Raw genomic sequence first — 20,524 nt, 5'->3', positions numbered from 1 at the left:
ATGGGGTGGATTAAGGGATCTAAATTATGCTCATGCAGAATAATACATTAATATGCGCTTCATAAGTACTAATAAACAGCCAATAAGTTAGTGATATGTATGCTAATACGCAGCTAGTTAATAGTGAGAATTGGTCCCTAAACTAAAGTGTTACCATTTTAACAGTAGTGTGTTATTTGATATTACATTTAAAGGTAATATAATTTAAATGCACTAAATTGCAACTTCATAATTACAAATGTATTTAAATATGACATACAAATAGAAATGACATTAAAGTAAAAATAAAAATGCTTGTCGGCACATTCGGCAGCACATTTATATGAAATTACATATAAAGATGTACTGAAGTGGGTCAAAAAGCATTCTTAAGTTCAGCTAGCTGCATTTAATATACAAATTTAAACTTTAATACATTCTCATTTAATTATAAATAACATGAAATTAAGTGTCTGAAAACGTAACCTTCAATTCACACTTTAGTATATTGTTTTAAATGATATTATTTCTGTAATAAGCACTTTTTCTAAAAGAGTGCACTTCTTTTTTACAAGGGCGGTTGTGTCTTTTTGTACAGTCTGTGTAACAGGTTCACGGTGTTCTCCAGCTGATAAGTGTTGCACTGCATGCGTGTGTGAGAGAGCTGTATTTCACACAAAAAAAAAACACAAGATCTGGCTATACTTGAAATAATGACGAAGTGAAGAAAATGCAAAATGCATAACCAAACAGTTGACGGTATTGACTTCCATAGTGTGTGTGTGTGTGTGTTTTCTTCTTTTTCTTTTTTCTTTTTCATACTATGGAAGTCAATGGGGACCAACAACTTGAAGGTGAGTAAATGATAACAGATTTTTCATTTTTAGATGAACTTTCTCTTTAAGCTATATTTTTTAGCAAGCAACATAATACAGAATAATACAGAATTCTGTGGTAACACTTTAGATTAGGGAACACTATTCACTATTAACTAGTTGCTTATTAGCATGCATATTACTAGCATATTGGCTGTTTATTAGTACTTATAAAACACATGTTAATGTCTTATTCTGCATGAGCATATTTTAGATCCCTTATTCCGACTCCATACCTAAACTTAACAACTACTTTACTAACTATTAATAAGCAACAAATTAGGAGTTTATTGAGGGAAAACATAGTGAATGTGTTCCCTAATCTAAAGTTTCACCAATTCGGTGAAAATCAACAGCTCATGAATGTGCATATGTTTCCTCTCCAGCTCACAGACAGTGTGAATGTGTGTGAAGCACATAACAAAGCAGGGAAATTATTTTGTTAGACAAAGAACTATAGGAAACACGTCTTTCCCACAAGACTGAAATGCGCAGAACAAACAGAGGAGCGTGGAGTGGGATCTCCTCAGAGATGTTTGTTTGTATGAAACACCTCAGTCAGTCAATTGCAGCAGTGATCCTTCCCCCCTCATTCCAGATGACATCCTCCAAAATCCCACTGCAGCAACACGCTTAACCTTGGGAAGGGCTTGACCAGTGCAATGTTTTATTACACCGACACTCGTACACTCAACCTTCTCACCTGAGAACCAACACTGGCCAGCTGGACACAAAAGCAAAGGGACTGTATAATGACAACAAGCAGTTCACTAAAACCCATCATTAGCAAGGTTAACGACTGGCGCTGGTTAATGGAGCCGTGTTTTTTGCCCCAGTAGCTGAATCTTAAAGTAAGGGTTGCAAGGCACCTCTAATGCTTTGATTGATCTCCTAGTGGAATGGATGGATAATTTTAGTCACAGTTGTTCATTCAGGGAACTGGGACTGTGAATTGCATTAGCAATTCCTGAAACGAATGAAATGAGGGCGTTTGCTTTATGCGGCGTGGGACGATGGATGGTACGAGATAATCTCGGCTTGCCATCTCATCTCTCTTTTTCAGCCAAAAGCACTCATCTTTCATCACCGGGCCATGATTAGCATTCATTGGCCCAAAGGATCAGGTGCTCGCTTTGCTGCAAATGTGCAAAACGCTTCAGAGAGAGACGAAATGGTGCTTGGCAGCCAAAAAAATCAGCATTTTTTTTTCTGCAGATTTGCAACATGGTGAGAGAGATTCATTTGTACTGTTGGACTCACGGAAGGCCGTGTAGAGCTCCTGAAGGGTCAGGTGACCGTCGTTGTTGTAATCATCGTAACGCAGGAGGTCTTGCATGGTGCACTCCAATAAGATATTTTCCAAATGCTCCTTTATGGATATCTGTAAAAGAACAGGAAGAATTCAATTAAGTTACAGAGCTGGGTAGTAACTGATTACATGTAATCTGGATTCCAAAAATAAAGTACTCGTAATTAGAGTATATTACATTTTAAAATGCTAATAATCAGATTACAGTTACTTTTTATGAATTACATGATTACATATTCGCACAATGGCAGTAAATTATTCGTAATTTATTGATTCTCCCTAATTCGTCATTTTTGCTTTTAAATTTTCTTTTCTAAAAATGCTACTGTGTTTCATTGAGCTTGAACTAAATGTCGTGCAAATAAATATGCAATCCATGCTTCTGAATTTGGGCAGAAAAAGCACCTCTCAAGCTTTAAGACCATGTATAAAACAAATAATTATGCAAGTTACTGATAACTGTTGATTCTGGAAGTCAGGAAAAACAAATATTTCAGACCTGGAATACTTATGCGCATATAATGTCATTGCTGTTTTCATGTTTATTAATGTTTGTTCATATAGTGCAGGGATTCGCAAACATTTTTGTTAACTAAACCCCTTAAAATAAAATACTTACTTGAAATATCTCTGAGGAAGTTAATATTCCAATAATTTAACAATTCGCTTGTTTACAGTTCTCTGATGTCAGTTAATGTTAGTCACATTGACATGCAGGTAAACAAATAAAATATTTCTATTTTTAGTGTTCAAGTGTTTAAATTAGTTTTATTTTACATTTTTATGATTCAATTCATTTTTAGTTTTATTTCATCTCACAACCCCACTGCAGTTCTTACATTAAGCACAGCTTGGGAAACCCTGGTGTAATGTAATGTTTAATGCATTTTATGATGTTGATATCAAAAATGGAATGTGTTTTCTTTCTCTTTGCTTTTTTTGTTTGATAAAGTTTGATTGAAAAAAGTAATCTAAAAGTAATCTAAAAAGTAGACATAATACAAATGAGTAACCTAGATTATAGGGTAACTCTTTATTTCGATAGTCCACTTCAGACATTCTATTAACAGTAAGTAACTTTGCAACTACATGTCAATTAGCCGTTAGTAGAGTATTAGTAGGCTGTCTGCTTAATATCTTCTAACACTTTCTTTGTCAACATTCTACTAACCCTAAACCTACCCTAACAGTCTACTCTGAGAGTTAGTAGACATGTAGTTGCAAATTAATGAGAATTAGTTGACATGTAGTTGACATGTAGTTACAAAGTTACTTATAGTTAATAAAATGTCTAAAGTGGACTATCGAAATAAAGTGTAACCAATTACAGTTTTCAACATGTAATCTGTAATCAGTAATGGACAACAATCTACCCAGCACTGGTTACATAACATTATTTACAGGTATGATGAAACTCTTGTCTCATACCACGACATTTCTGTTCTTGATACAGATTGGTTGACACACGTTATATGGGTGTTAAAGAAAGAGTTCACCCTAAAATGAAAGACCTGTCAGTATTAGTTCATCCTCATATCATTCTGAACCAGTGTGCTGTCCAGATTTCAATAATGGCAAAAAACCGAGTCAGCAGAACCTGAATTGGGTTAAACATGAGTTTCAGTGGAGGGGAGGATAATGAAACCGGTGCTACTTTCAGTCTCTCATACTCTTAATTATCTGTATTGAAAAAGAAATCAGAGGATTTTTGTATTAATATACTGTAATATTGCAACAGTGTTCATTTTCTTCCCTTGTGAAAAAGTAGTACATATTAGCATACTTTTATTAAGAGTCCTTATTACAGATAAAAACCTAATAAAAAAACAATTCACCCTACTTAAGGAGCAGTTCACCCGAAAATTGTAATTTTGCAGAACATTTACTCACCCTTAGGCCACAAGATGTAGAACACCTTAATGATGGATTTGTTTCTTACAAACACCCAGATTTTGTATTCTCAAGACATTAATTTATGAACTGGAGTGGTGTGGATTACTTGTGGATTATTGTGATGTTTTTATCAGCTGTTTGGACTCTCATTCTGACGGCACCCATTCACTGCAGAGCATCCATTGCTGAGACACTGATGCAATGCTACATTTCTCCAAATCTGATGAAGAAACAAACTCATCTACATTGAGTGGCCCGAGGATGAGCACATTTTCATTTTTTCATTTAATTTTTTGATGAACTACTCCCATGAACATGTGTGAACTGACTGAAATGTTTTTGAAAACTTAATTGCATGTTATTTAAATTTAAATTAAAGTATACTAGTTTAAATGTATGTTTATTAAAGTATATTAAATGCAATTAGTTGAACTTAAGAGTTTTTTTTAACAAGCATTAATGGTACAACTGAAATATACTTATACATATTTCAATAGAAATGACATTAGTCATGTATTTTAATATATTTTTAATTAAACATTTGAAATTATGAAGTGGCAATTCAGGACACTTAATATATATTAACTTGTAATATGTAATATCAAATAACACACTTCAGTTAAAATTATAATCAAATACATTACATGTGCTTCAGTATGTTAGTCAACACATCAAAACAAGAGTACTTCTTTAAAGCATGACAAAAGATGATTAAAACGGAATGATAAAAAAGAAATAAAAGAAAATGAAAATGTAAATATTAGCACTGTATTTTTAAGTGTACTATAAAATAATTGTATTTTTAATACTTTATATTTTAAAATATAGTATTATCACACTTTGTTTATTTATTATAAAAAAAATAAAGTGCAATAATACTATTATTTATTTTTTTATTTTTAAGTGTGCAGTGTGAACACCAAACCAAATCTGAAAATTTTTTGTGAGCCCCTGGACATTTTTACATAGGGTCTGAAAAAAAAAAAAAAAAAATCTCTCTGAAATATTTCCTAATATTCAACATGATATTCAGGATAATGTGCATTCCGGCAGTCATTATAGCAAAGCGGAGTAAAGTGAAATGACCAGCTGAAAGTACACTATTCCTTGCTTATTTTGCTCCATATCTTCTTGAACTGCAATGTCATGGGTCCCCTCACCTCTGCCAGCTCCTCACTGCTCAGACGGCCATCCTGGTTTCTGTCTATATACTTGAACATTGTGTCCACCAGGATCTTCCTCTGGTCCATGGCATTTGCTTGCCCGTCCGTGGAGGTCCTGGGTTGCATGTCCAGCAGCATGCTCTTCAGCTTGTTGTACTCCGCCATGGTGCACGTGTTGCCTGTAAAGCCACACCAGAGGAATTTAATTAGCTGGATATAACCAAAGGCAATGAGGAGCCCATTTGCATTTATGCATGGATGCTTGTTTGCGATTTGCATTTTTGGACAGTCGTTCAGCGCAGGGGTCTCAATTAATTCACTGTAATCCTGTGATTTACACTGAAAGACAAAAGGTAAACATTCTCATTTAGACACTCTAGCTGTATCACAGCTTCTTTCTGCAGTGAGGGATTAGCAAGCATGTTTTAAACTGTCACATTAATTCCCATGTGGCTCCGCAGCACTTATGTCTATAAAAGATGGTGGGGAAAATTAGAACCATGATTAATCAAGTGTGGTAGATTCCTTACTGGCAATAAAATTATGCAAACACAGCCCACCCGCTGAGCCGTTCTTTAAGACCCCTCGAGTGGGAGGAAGATTGTTTCTTGTATCCGGCATGGAGGCAGCGCAGAAGTGTATAAAAAGCTCTGCTCAACTGATGAGAAGAGGAAATATAGTATGAATAAGTCATTAGGTGACACTCCTCTACATGACGAATCAGAGCCTCACGCTGGAGTCTCACTACATCTATGAAGAAAACAACAGTCAACAGTAACTGGCGCTGACCCACACAGTGGAAACTGAATAATCTCAAACAAACATCAGGATGACAAGGTTGTGCTTCATTGACCACATACACACTGTAAAGTTTCAGGAGTGACCCCGCATTTAAATACAGGAGTGAATCCCTTAAATTACAGTTTCATGTGACTGACAGCATTGTTCATTGGCCTGTTTTTTACTACTCAGAGGTGACTGGGGCTCCCAAGGGAAACTCCATATGTTAGTATCTACGTAACGCTGAAAGTGACTGACTGAATGGGAACTACTGTTAGGAACCTGTGACATATACGGATGGGCAGTAATAAAAGTTTAAAAGAAAAACTAGTGCAAAAATTTTATTTTGATATACAAAGTTAATAAGACTGCTGTAAAATGTAGAATACTGTTGCTAAACTGCGGGATGAGCTTGATATTAAGAAGCTTAAGCCGTGAAAGAGAACTCAATTAGGTTCTCACACGCTGTTTGACAAAGCTTTCTGTGCGCACACACTGAGACAGAGAGAAACACGGACAAGTGAAGTATACTTTAGGCTTAACTCGGTCAGATACACACAAAAACATGACAATATGCCCATCATATGAACTGTTGTGATGGCATGGTTGAAGGAGCTAAGTAAAATTTGATGTGCTTACAGAAATAAATACTCTCACATGGCCACAGGGCCTAAAACTAACATTTTGCAACACCTGCCAATGGGCAGTGAGTTTGACCAGCCATAAATACTTTTTTATCAGCCATAAAACTATATGTGCATTCTTTCTTTAAAATGCAATCATTATTATTATGACAATTATTATTTAAACTAATCAATAAAGAAAGTATTTCATAATAAACATTTCAATTACTACTACTACTACTACTAATTATTATTGTTATTATTATTAATATTATTATATAAGAACAGTACAATTACCATACCATGGAATTACGATGTTACCATGTTTTTCTTAGAGCTCATAGAGCTTTTATTTAGGCAGAAAAGCTCAAGGAAACATCTCTTTTGAAATGCTTCGCTTTTGCTGGCAGCAGATTTATAAATTATTCTCATTACAAACTTGGGAAGATGATTGGCGTATGATGCATTTTCAGATGCACGAAACGAAAATGCTATTATCTTAAGTGGCTCACACAAAAAAAAAAATATATATATATATCATAGCGCTTCACTCTGAAACATCAGATTACATATTTTTATAAATTACAATGCAGTTGCACTAAGCCATATAGCTTTCTCAAGCATTGTTAGAATTAATAAAAAAGTTTCATTTACTCGCCAATGCTGATTTTTACTCCAGTTTGGTGCTTGCCGAGTGTTAATTTTAGGCCCTGCATGACCTTAAATGTGTGACTAATTCTCTTATCTCATAAAGCATTTTCATTTCATGGTTACACACTAACATATCTGTAGATATTTGTTATTGAAACTACATCAGCTACAGTCATATTAGAGCTTATTCTTTGTCATTATGGGGGAAATTATTCTGTTATGGCATTTAAAGAAGTTTTCCTGCAGCACACATTTGTACAGTACATAACCTCAATGTCAATCCTGTCTGTTAACATGACATCAAGGTCATCTCCATACACAAACCTGCTCTTTTTACCCACAATCCCGCCCTGATCAATCACTGACGACTCTGACAGGAAGGTGTTCCGTTTGGTACTTTTCAAACATGGTAATGAAGTACATCTATCACTCGAGTGCTAACGGAAAGGTCAGTGCTGAAACCTACAAATTGTTATGACATGCCATAAATCTGAGTTAATCCTCAAATATCTCTTTTTTTTCTTAAGCAGGTCTCTTATCGAATTGCTCCTCTTCTTTTTCACTTTCACACACACACACACACACACACACACACAAATATCTACCATGAAGCACATTTCAGAGAGAGCAATCATATTGGTTCATGACTTACATCGCATTGCAATATTGGATAAAAATTTGTGTTTGTTTGAATGTATGAATGTTCATGAATGTATAAACTCACCTAAATTTTAAGGTTAAACAGCACAGTCAAATCACAAGGCTGAGCAGACGCTACAATGGCATGTTGACAGAGAACCAGTTTGAAACATTGAACCTCTGGAAATTCAGTGCTCTATTAGGTTCAGTCAGATCCGTTTCTCTTCATCTCTGATATTAAGAGATATCTCTGTTGCTACCCAGCGGCCTTTAGACCATCCAGAACGAGAGATCGCAAGCTTGTCTGATTTCTCTGGAGCTTTAGAAGCCGCGTCTTCTGACCTTTAACTAATTTTTGTTTACACCTCTTTTCTACCAAGAAAGAAAAGTTCATTGGCATTTTGCGTGACTAATGAAGTCTTGATAGGAATGTAAAGATGTGTTATCTGATCAAACAGCAGATTTCACAGTGCGGTCAGTGTTTGAGAGTGTTTGAGCAGCCGTACGGGACGCTCGTGAAGCCATGCTGTGATGAATAACTGATCAGTGATGTTCAGTACATCCACGACTATATATGAATGCATGGACATGCATTATCAATCAGTTATGGTGAATACATTGAACAAAATCTACATAAACCCAATTCATACTCATAAATAAGCTCACTTATGATTATGTAAATTCACTGATTCAAACATATGACAAGCCATTTAACATTTAATTCTTAAAATGCATCTATTTTCATCTATTTTCTAGTACTTATTTCTTAGCTATTCTATTACTTACTAGTATTTATAAATTAGCTACTAGTGCCGTTTCCTGTTTAAACTTCAACTTTTAGTACTTATTTCTTTGCTACTGTCATAGTTATGTTCCGATCATGGACTTTTAGTTTGTTTTCTTCCCTCATGTTTCACTTGACCTAGTTTCTGTCGTCCTTTGATTGGTTCATTTAGTTCACCTGTGTTAGTTAATTATCTGTGTATTTAAGTTCTTCTGTTTCTCCTTTAGTTGGTCCGGTGTTGATGTTGTTTTGCTGCGTGTTCCCTTCGCCTTCATGAATTATCATCTTCGTGGATTCTATTAAACTCTTGTGTAGATGACCTTCGTCTTTGTGTGCCTTTCCTCTACATGTAGCGTTACAGCTACTAGTATCTATTCTATTAGGTACACGTATTTAATCATTAGCTACTAGTGCTTATTCCTTAGGTACTAGAAACTTTTTAAAGGTATTAGTACTTGTTAATTAGATACTAGTTCTTTTTATTAGAGATTAATACTTGCTCATTAGATATTATTATCTTTTCATTAGAAACTAGCTTTTATTCAATAGATATAGTAGCTATTCATTAGGTACTTGTGTTTTTTTTATTAGACAGTAGTATATTTTGTCATTGTTGCTAATAATTCTTATCTTACTAGTCACAACTGTTTACTAGTGCGAATAGGGTAGCACTTTACAACAAGGTTTATTAGTTAACATTACTTAATGCATTAACTAATATTAACTAACAATGAGCAATACAGTTGTTACAGTATTTATTAATCTTTGTTTATATTAAAAATGCAACTGTTCATTGTAGTTCATGTTAGCTCAGGTCCATTAATTAATATTAACAGATATAACTTTTTAATAATGTAATAGTACATGTTTCAGTTAATATGAACTGAGATTAATAAATGCTTTACAAGTATTTTTTTTTATTGTTAGTTCATGTGGAACCTTTTTGTAAAACGTTACCCAGAAAAAAACCCCCCAAAAAACACTGTAGAGTTCAATTTAAAATGTTACTAGTAAAATAAAAACTTACTAATATCTAATAAATGTTTACTAGTATCTGTTCAGTACATACTACTAGCTAATCAATAAGTACTATATGTAATGAATAAGCAGTGGTATCTAATAATAAGAACTATATGAATAAATACTATTATCTATAAGTATGAGTATCAAATGAATAAGTACTATCTAATCATTTAAGTACTAGTATAATAATAGGTATACTAATATCTATTTAAGAGGTACTAATCTCTAATAAATGAGTACAAGTATCTAATAAATAAGAACTAGTATCTAATGAATAAGTACTATCTAATAAATATGTATTAGTATCTATTTAATAGGTTCTAATATCTAATGAATGAGTACCAGTATCTAATGAATAAGAACCAGTATCTTATGAAAAGGTACCTAAAATATAAGCACCAGTAGAAAATTAATAAGTACTATTATTTAATGGAATAGATATACTAGTAGCAAAAAAGTAAGTACTAGTAGCACAACATAGAACCAGCTGCATTGAGATGGTAGATTTAATGAATCAAAATCCTTCAAATTCTTCATATCATGTAAGGACACAATAATAATGTGCTGTCGTTACCTTGAGGAGCTATTACTACCTGATTTGCCGTTAATGACTTTCATTGCTGCAACCCAATGTAGTCAGGCTGATTCAGTCACATTAAAATCATATTTTTGACTTGAATAAAACCAGTTCATTTATGAAGCACTTTCTGAAGTCAACTGACAATTGTTTTCCTTATTGTTTTCCTTGTTTTCCAAGCTGCATATATTTAGGTTTCAACTATGGTTGTTATTATCCTGTCCTGTCAGGCATGGCATTTAAGATCAAAACACAGTATTTGCGACTTCAAATGTGCAAAGTATGTAATAAATACGACATACAAATGGTAATTTATCATCTACACCTGAGCAACGTGTGCTATACTGCAATACTAACACCAAGGTGTTTCTCAGGCATTACACAACTGGACAATACCCAAATAAATCCCCCCAAACACAGAGGTAGACTCACCTGGCAGTTTCCTGACCCCAGATCTGTCACCTGACAAAGGGTTTGCAGAAGGAAACAATTGCACGGCTGTCAAACACTAAATGGATTAAGAGCAACAGCAGCGAAGGACTTGATTACATTCACAGCATCAGTGTGTGCTGCTGCAGGACACTGTATGTGCACTTCAGCGCTTCTAGGGCTCAATCAATAGCACTCAGCCTTTAGCTTTTGGAGGCTTCTGGGTTTTAAATGGACCATCAGCAGCTGCTGGACTCATCGGCTCATTCTGTGCACAAGAAACCATCCAAATCCTCAATCATAATGCAAAGCTGATTTCACCAGCCAAAATATGAGAGAGTGGGGCAAGGTGTCCTTGTGAAGATGAACTACACTTTAGCATACTTTTGAAAAGACTACTTACACTTTATAAGAATATATTTAAATGTGAAAAGAATGTTTTCAGATACAGTAACATTTTTATTGAATGCAATTTGTTGAACTAAGAGTGTTTTTTCGGACTCACTTACAGTACATCATTATATTATGTTTTTTTTCTAATTACTTTTATTGTCAATTGATATATGGTTAAAGTGTATTGCCAAAATTCCTAAAATATACTTTAATGCATGTTATGTATTAACATTTTAGTACATTTACTACATCATATTAACTTTAAATGCAATATCAAATAACACACTACAAAAATATTAAAACAATGATTTAAAATGTATTTAAGTAAAGTGTTTATTATTACAAAGTGCACTTTTTAAAAAAGTGTGTTAAGAAACAGTAATGAAAATGTATTCTTTTATTTCCTTAATTTTATATTATCTGCAAGTGCAGTTTACAAAAAATATACTTTTAACAATTGTTGTTCACTACAAGTGCACATCCGATACAATTAGGCACACATATGTGTAAATATGAAAATCAATGCAATTCAGTAATGTGTCTGTGTATAATAGTATAACAATTGCATGTATATTGGAAATTACTAGAAATTACTATTACTGTACGATCGAAACAGAAGCTCATCATAAGACTCTTAAAGCATTTTGAAGTAATAGTTCACCCCAAAATGAAAATTGGCTGTTAATTTACTCACCCTCAGGCCATGCAAGATCTAGGTGACTTTTTTTCTATAAAGAAGTTTTTTTTTTAGCTTAAACCGTGATCCTTGGTGATTCATAAAATGCAAATCATGTTGCTACTGGCATTTTTTAGAGTCCAAAAAAAAAAAAAAGAAGCATATCAAGGAACAAAAACTGAATCCCCATGACTCTTATGAAGCAAAACGATCAGTCTGTGCAATAAACTAAACATTATTTACAGCATTATTACCTGTAATCCAGAGCCTCAGGCAAACGTTAAAGAGTGATGTTCAGTTGTTTTTAGTGAACTACATGAACAGTTCACCAAATTGGGCTGAATCGTCTGAATCAGTTTGTGTCTCGAGCAGCACAGATCTACAAGTTACTCAATCAAAACTCACTTTCAGACGCCTGACAGTCACTGTGACTGGAAATGAGCAGAAATATCTGTGTATCTGATCCTATGATGAATGAATCATTCAGCGCTCCAGTTCCTCCAACAGACACTGAACTGAGGAAAGAGTTCGACTCGGACTGAAGACCGATGAGCCGCTGATATGAGCACACGTGAACCGAACACATGAATGAAGGGGCCAAATGAACGTTTTTATGGTTTCTTATGATGTATGTAAACTGCTTAAAAAACCAGTTAGCAGAAAATAATAGTTTCGTGATCGTTGCGCTTCATAAGACCTCAATATATCTTCAGGAGCCATGGGTATTCATTTTTCCAGAGGCTTCTAGACTGATGAACGGCTCCAGACTCCTTCAGGTAAACAGGGTGAGTGAAAGTTACCGACTGGGGAGCAGAACTAATGAACGATCTAATTAATAAATCAGCATTCACACGCAGATGATGCTCTCAACAATTGAGTCTCATTCATTACTGTATCTGGGTCAAACTTGTCCCTCGGTGTTGGACAAATCCTCACAGACATGTCAGTACAAGCGCAGTTATGAATTAGCACAATGGAAGAGATTTGAAGCTGAACAGGTTATTTGCCTGACAGAGCAAAACATTTTAGCAATTTAAAGTCAACAGCTTTCACAACCCATTTTATTTCCTCTAGACACTGTGAAAAGTGGTAACCTGCAGTTGTTGTCTTAGCTATTCCTACATGATTTAACCCACAAAATTAGTTTTGTTATAAATTGATGTATAGAGGTTGGTTCAGTGATATTAAGTAACATTTTTGACTTGAATAAAACCAGTTAGATATTACTATTTTTAATGTGTTATGTGATGTATTTCTGAGTGAAACTGTAGGGGATTCGTTCTTCTCCTGAAACAGGTTTTTTGACCGAAACGTGGAGAATTTAGACAGAGTTGAGGAATGCTACTTTTAAAAGTAATGCATTACAATATTGTGTTACTCCCTAAAAAGTAACTAACTTTGTTACTTAGTTAATTTTTATAGAAAGTAATGTTACGTTATTTTTGCGTTACTTTTTCTCATCTGCTTGTTTGTTTTAATATAAAAAAGTTATATTTTTGGCAAATGTAAAAGCCCTTTCACATACCATTTACTTTGTTTAAACGTTCTATCTAATAATTTAATAGTCAGAACTGTTAAACAGAGATTGTAAAACAATGTAGATAGAGAATGGGAGCCTCGTGCACTCAGGCGCTAGTGTTTTCATCGCTTTCAAAATAAAAGTCCCATCTGCTGTCAAAATAAAGGTCCAACATATCTTCCAAACAGAAAAAAAAATACAATGGTGTATGGGGAGGGCAGGAAAACAATGTCAAACACTCAACAATATTTCACAGTCACCCTATAACCATCTTTAAGCCATTTCAACCCATTGATTCCATTTTGCTTTGTCAAGTGAACATTATAACACTGAGAAACCCTCCTTTAGCTGTGTCTCGTCAGATGAGATGACATGTTTTAAATTATCCACTGAGATGGTTTTCTATCCTCCGAGCCTGTCGCCTGTCGAGCTGTAAACTCAGGATGAGGACGCTCTCCATGGTCTGAATTTATGCATTGTGCAAATGTTATGCCTATACCTCCATTTTCTGTCTTTTTTTAGCTTCTTCCCCTCCTTCAATTAATATCATGCCACAAAGCGTGCTCCGTCACCTAGAGAGACAGAGGGGGGAAATGTGCTTTGACAGATAATATGAACACATGGTTCCCCTGGAGCCAGCTTCATCTCCCACAATCCTCATCATCAGTCGGCTGGCTAATCTGAACACAACGAGGGAAGTTGGGCTCCATTGACTGAACTCTTAATTAAAACCCAGACAAAAGTATCTCATTCTCAACACTTCCATTAGGCTGGAATGAAAGAAGCTGAGCGAAGACACACACGTGCCCTTAGAAAGCAACATTACAGATAGCTGCTAAAGGACTTTGCTATACTGCCATTGTTGAGCTATAAAACTACACAAAAGAGCCAAGGAAGTCAAGCCCTACTGGGACGGGATTGGTTTTGAAAACATAAGTCTGTAAGTAATCATTACTGCAGATATCATTCATGTTTATTGTCATTTTGAGCAGGATAAGCGACGTCCTTATATTTCAACTATGCAAGGTCCCCAAACCACCAGGGGGCCCTCATGCTCTCAAAGACACTCCCATAGTAAAATATGGCAGAAAATTATACCACAGCACCAGGAAAAGAGATACGTAATATATGCGTGCACGTCAAAATAACACATTGTCAATATTTTTTGAGACCCCCCAAAATTTCACAAATCACGTTTTCAGGGGAGCCCATGTCTTATTAAGGGGAGCCGAGCTCCCCCTAGCTCCCCCGTAGTTCGCACCCTGCGTACATCTTCCCTCCGTGTAATGCCTAATAAAGCAGTGTTTATAAGTGCAGCGCTGTTTTGTTTACAGAAGTTACCTGGAAACAGCTCTATTTCTGCTGTTCCAGAAGCGCCACCTGCTGTCAGACAGTGAATATGTGTTCTCATTCAGCCTGTCTGCCATTTTTGTTCAGACCAGTGCAAAACTTAGACTACATTTTTGTTGTAAATCTTAAGCGGTTGACGGAAAACAAGCTAATGTGCATTCTAAAAATCTCAACACTTCAGATAATAAGGTAGCCTTAGAATTGCTAATGAAGCAGATAAAATGCCTATAATTCATCATTTTGACTCATCTTTTTCTAAAAACGATTTAAAGGCTGAAATGCATTTTATAAAGGTTCTTTTTTGTCAGCATGTAGTAGCCTACATGCTAGTAGATAACATGTTATGTCACCCAACCAATATTTTTTTTTTTTTTTTTTTTTTAATCCGGCCATCATTTTTAATGTTATTATTTGAATGTTTATGCAAACAAAAAGTGCTGCTAATTTGTTGTTTGTGTACTTTTTGAACATTTCCAGCACACTTTAACAATACTGTGATAATATTGATAACCGTGATCATTTTGGTCACAATAATTGTGATATTATATTTTCATACTGTTTCATCTCTAGTTCTAAATAGCTCATGTCAATGCTTCAATAAACATTATCCATTACAACTTTTAGTTTAACTAAAGCATTGCTTAGGGCCCATAAAAGAATAGAACTGGCTCAGTGACATTTATACACTGGAAAGGAACCAAAACTCAACTTATAAGAGACAATATTAGTATACTAATCTACTTGAAGTACCCAAATCGGCTATTTACATGAGTTTATGGCTTACATGAGCTTAATTATTCAGTGGTAATCCTTCATTGCAGATTAAAACAATGAAATGATGTGTTCAATGTGTGCTTAGCACTTTATTCTTCATGAAAAAAAACAACAATCCTTTCTTTTTCTTTAATAGCAAATGAGATGCATTTTAAAAAATGATCTGGTTTAATGACTATTAAATAAATTGTATTGGACTTTCTTGTAGCACCTATGTTTGACATCTTTTTTAATATAAAAAGAAATGCTTTAAGAAAAAAATATATGCTAAAAATATTAAATACCTAAAGAATTCAATCTGACTTCATAATGTGCACTGTTTAAACTGCATGTACCCAGAATTTAGCAAATATTGGAAAAATGTGCATTACATTTAATCTGAAGGAAATGTCAGTGAACTGGCATTTTTGCCTTGATAATATATATATATATATGAAGAGTTCATTTGCAAAAACAGATGACTCTGTTTTTAACAATTTTCTTTTTTAAAAAAAAAAAAAAAAAAAAAAAACGGTGTTATCTGTTTTTCCAAATAAACTCTTCATATACATATCAGGAACTTCTAATGCAGATGTTTAGGAAATATTCAGTCTCCTACACTGAACATTTTTTTCCACCTGCATAAGACATGAATGAACAAAAGCACAGTGGCATCACAGCACAGAGCATATATACAGGGGATTATTCTGTTTTGCTAAAACCAGAATATTCGTGGTCTCAGACAACCCAGCACTTCATCACAACTTCTCTATACTGTTAGGTTCGTCAACCATAACTCCTTCCAGGACAGCCAGGAACATTGGAGTTGTGATTGATGATCAGTTACTTCCAATCAGAGCAGGCCACACAACTCCTTGTCCAAGCTCTTGTTCTCTCCAGACTGGACTATTGTAATGCTCTCTTGGCGGGCCTTCCGGCATGTACTATCAAGCCTCTGCAACTGATCCAGAATGCTGCTGCGAGAGTAGTCTTCAATGAGCTGAAGAAAGCCCACATCATATCTCTCTTCATCAGCTTACACTGGCTGCCAATAGCCGCTCGCATAGAATTCAAGGTGTCTGATGTTTGCCTACAAGACAACCACTGGCTCTTCACCAATATACCTAAACTCACTAATTCAGACTTATGTGCCCTCCAGAAGCTTGCGTTCTGCAACAATGCCTCGTGGTGCCATGCCAAAGAGGCACAAAATTACTCTCACGGACCTTTTCCTGGACTGTTCCCAGCTGGTGGAACAACTTGCCTATCTCAATTCCAGCAGCTGAGTCTTTAGCCATTTCCAAAAAACCTCTAAAGACACAGCTTTTTTGTCAGCACCTGACCAATTAATACTAGCACTTAACTATTCTACTCTATTAATTTTTTTCTAATTTATTCAAAAAAACAAAAAATGCTATGTACACTGTGATAGACTGACTGAGACCTGTCACATCACTTATACTGTTGCTCTCTTGTTGGTCTGATTGCTTCTATTGTTCTCCTCATTTGTAAGTCGCTTTGTCAAGTCACCTTTATTTATATAGCGCTTTTAACAATACAGATTGTGTCAAAGCAACTATACAGTATTAATTAGGAAAATAGTGTGTCAATAATGCAAAATGACAATAGTAAACACTCATTTTTCAGTTAAAGGCAGTTCATCATTGAATTCAGTGATGTCATCATCCAGCTCAGTTCAGCTTTGGATAAAAGCGTAAATATAAATGTAATATAAATGTATTATTGAATCAGATTAAAGTGCTTTCAGTCTGACTGAGCTATCAGTCAGATTATTAGCGGATTATTAGGAAGCATTTAAACATATTATTTCTATTATAGCTCAGAGAGCTGCAGGAACATACATACACACTCATAGACCTTCCTAAAGTGAGATGTCACAGTGAAGGAGCAACTGAAGTGATAGAACAAAAATACAGATGTCAAACTTAGTCTCTTCTGATTTTCACAAGCTTCCTGCGGCCTTGGATTTCTCGACAGGCTGTCAATTGCTTCACCACAGTCGGTCTCACAGGACTGCTGTTTTCATTCAATTATTCCAAAGGGAACTTACTACATGAAAACACACATCCAATTAACACACTGAACAGAGAACTCGTTTTACAGGATTTTGGAGCAAAGAAACTCATATAAATATGTGTAATATTTATAATAGCAAACACATTAAAAATGACATCGACTGGGACAAAGCATTTCTTAAAGGGATAGTTCAGCCAAAAAATGAACATTCTGTCATCGTTTAAACACCCTCAAGTTGTTCAAACCGGCATGAGTTTTTTCCTTTCTGTTCAACACAAAAGAAGATATTTTGAAGAATGTGGGTAACTGAATCAACACAAACAACATTTCTGAGGAAAAATATGAACTATAAGTCAATTTACACTTATTCTAAGTTAGATCCACTATTGTATGCTGTTGCCGTATGGCAACATATCATAAAGTACCTTAAAAAAATATTTTTTTCCACATTTTTTTTTACAGCACTTCAAGTTAAGCCATTCTTAGAAAAGAAAAAGATTCAAATATTTTTTTCTATAGGTCTATCATAATGCGTGCGGTAGAGGGTTATATTTTATTACCAACACACACTATTATACATTATCAAAACATTCAAATTCAATGTACTAAAATACCAATTTATGTTAATAATAATTCAAGTGTGCAAAAAAGTGTAATGATATACCCTATAGTATTTAAAAGATAATAAACGAACACGTTTCTCTAGATATGTGGTTACATACAGTATACAATCCTATACTAAGTATCCTTAGGTTTTTTCCTTTCTGTTCAACACAAAAGAAGATATTTTGAAGAATGTGGGTAACCAAACAGTTGCCAGTAGCCAATGACTTCTATAGTATGAGAAAAAACAAAAAACAAAACACATGGACGTCAATGGCTACCGCCAACACTATGTTTACCAACATTCTTCAAAATATCTACTTTTAAGTCTGCAGAAAGAAACTCTTGCAGGTTTGGAACAACTTGAGGGTGAGTAAATGATGACAGAATGTTCATTTTTGGGATCATTTTTAGCCAACATAAGCATTTATTGATGTCACATAAGCATTGCAGGGTTAAGATCAATGAAACTGAAAGACAAAGCCAGCTCTGCATTAATTGACAGTCATTTTTAGCAGAGTAAGTAATGGGCATCTTTTTTTGTTAACAACTGTTTATTGAATTTTCTTCTTTTTGTTTTTTTAGACCGAGTAGAAACAGTAATATAAAACAAAAAACAACTGTGCAAATCTAGAATAATCTTTTATTGTATTTTAATGTATTTAACCCTCTACCGCATGGTGTAGCCATATGGCAACATACTCTTTGTGTTCATTTCCTTGCCACTGTCTCTTTAAGAGAACATTCTCGTTTTTTTTGTTGGAAAGAGAAGACCTTAGTTTAGCCAATGATGTGCTTTGATTAAGAGGGTTATATTTTATTACCAACACACACTATTATACATTATCAAAACATTCAAATTCAATGTACTAAAATACCAATTTATGTTAATAATAATTCAAGTGTGCAAAAAAGTGTAATGATATACCCTATAGTATTTAAAAGATAATAAACGAACACGTTTCTCTAGATATGTGGTTACATACAGTATACAATCCTATACTAAGTATCCTTAGTATCCTATACTAAGTAACTCAACAGATTGACGCACCAAAATAAAAAGATCAAGTAACGGAAGAGCGCAGTGCAAACGACGTTGTTAATACATACAGTATACAAACACAATGTACAGATTTCAAAATGAGCACATGAGCAAGGACATAAGCTAGGACAGACTGTATATACATAAGTACACGTCAAACCCAAGAGTGCTTTGGACCTCTCTAAATGGAGCAGAACTGCCAACATATAATTGCCAGTCTCTTGAGCAATATTACACATGAAAAGGTCTGTCAAATGTGTTATTCTACTTTATGTTCTGCTCAGCAATGGTCTTAGTCACAGGGAGGAGATCTACACATTTATCATTTGAAACTGAGGCAGAGCAAAACTAAATGAAACTAGATAAAACTGCAAACATCATTCACCGATAGAAAGAAGACAGAATAAAGCAACCCAGGCTCATTGGAAATATGTGCTCGTGGTGACGTTTCTGCAACACAGATATTATGTATATATTATTGCACGTTTTGTGTTTTTCAAAGTGAAATGACTAATGAGTGGCGCTAAAACACACATTCAATACGTGACCATGACACGTTTTTATTACTTTAGCATAGGCACGTGTTGCTGCGTTGCTTCTGGTATGTATTGCAGCGGTTCTGAATTCAAATATCTGGTGAGGGTTGTTAAAAGGTTAATGCTCTATCATGTTGGAAAATAATAAACCCCCTTCATCAAACCCAACCCTAAATCTTACCTGATAGTGTTAACGGTTTTTTATTAAAGTGATATAAAAATGCATTCACTGATGCAACCATGCTATTTTAACTTCCTTATACGCGGGTTTGAGCTGTTGTTTCGTCAAACTGTAGTTCTACAGGATTTGTACCGGAGCTCTTCACCACACAAGTGCAACGCTGTATCGCGTGAGCTACTGAGCAAACCTACTGCATCAGAAAATGCTAACGATCAAAAGTATCAGTTTTCAAATCTCACAGCATGTTAAAATCATTTTGAAGTCATAACATAATATTGTGCAAGGAAGTGTGTGAAAATTAGGCTTTCTTATTCGAAACTCTGGCCCTGTAAATCAAAATCTGTGTGAAAAGGAATAAAAGTTGTCATAAAGTGTCTTACTGCCTCTAGTGTTCATTTCAACTGGAAACTGCAGTGATTTATATGCATAGGTATGTTTTTTGAGTTTTGCAGAAATGTAGATAGAGGCACATATTTCCAGTAAGCTGGGTAGGAATCAGTGTAAATTTCGTCAATGACATTTTTTTCACCGACGACAACGAGACGATAATGAACTAAAACTCTTTTTGAATGACAAAAACTATGACGTAAATCTATTGACATTTTCGTCAACGAATAAAAACGAGACGAAAATGTTAGTGAGGGACGTTTTGGGAAGAGATTCGTTCAGAACGAATCTGCTGCGTGGTTCGGAGGTTAGATGCGTACAT

General features: G+C 34.8%; 1 protein-coding gene across 1 annotated transcript in view; it reads right to left on the bottom strand.

Moving 5' to 3' along the window:
- The window catches only part of LOC107739207 (follistatin-related protein 4-like), a 105,678-nt gene that overhangs the window by 54,961 nt on the left and 30,193 nt on the right, over nucleotides 1–20,524 (bottom strand). Inside the window, exons 3-4 of the mRNA XM_016551229.1 lie at nucleotides 5,217–5,398; nucleotides 2,115–2,235 (exon numbers count right to left, since the gene is read on the bottom strand). Coding sequence (XP_016406715.1) covers nucleotides 2,115–2,235; nucleotides 5,217–5,398 — 303 coding nt within the window. The remainder of the gene's footprint in view (nucleotides 1–2,114; nucleotides 2,236–5,216; nucleotides 5,399–20,524) is intronic.

The sequence above is a fragment of the Sinocyclocheilus rhinocerous genome, unplaced genomic scaffold, assembly GCF_001515625.1.
Source record: "Sinocyclocheilus rhinocerous isolate Xijiao unplaced genomic scaffold, SAMN03320098_v1.1 scaffold1847, whole genome shotgun sequence".
NCBI lineage: Eukaryota > Metazoa > Chordata > Actinopteri > Cypriniformes > Cyprinidae > Sinocyclocheilus > Sinocyclocheilus rhinocerous.
This window is presented reverse-complemented; position numbering and strand designations above follow the sequence as displayed.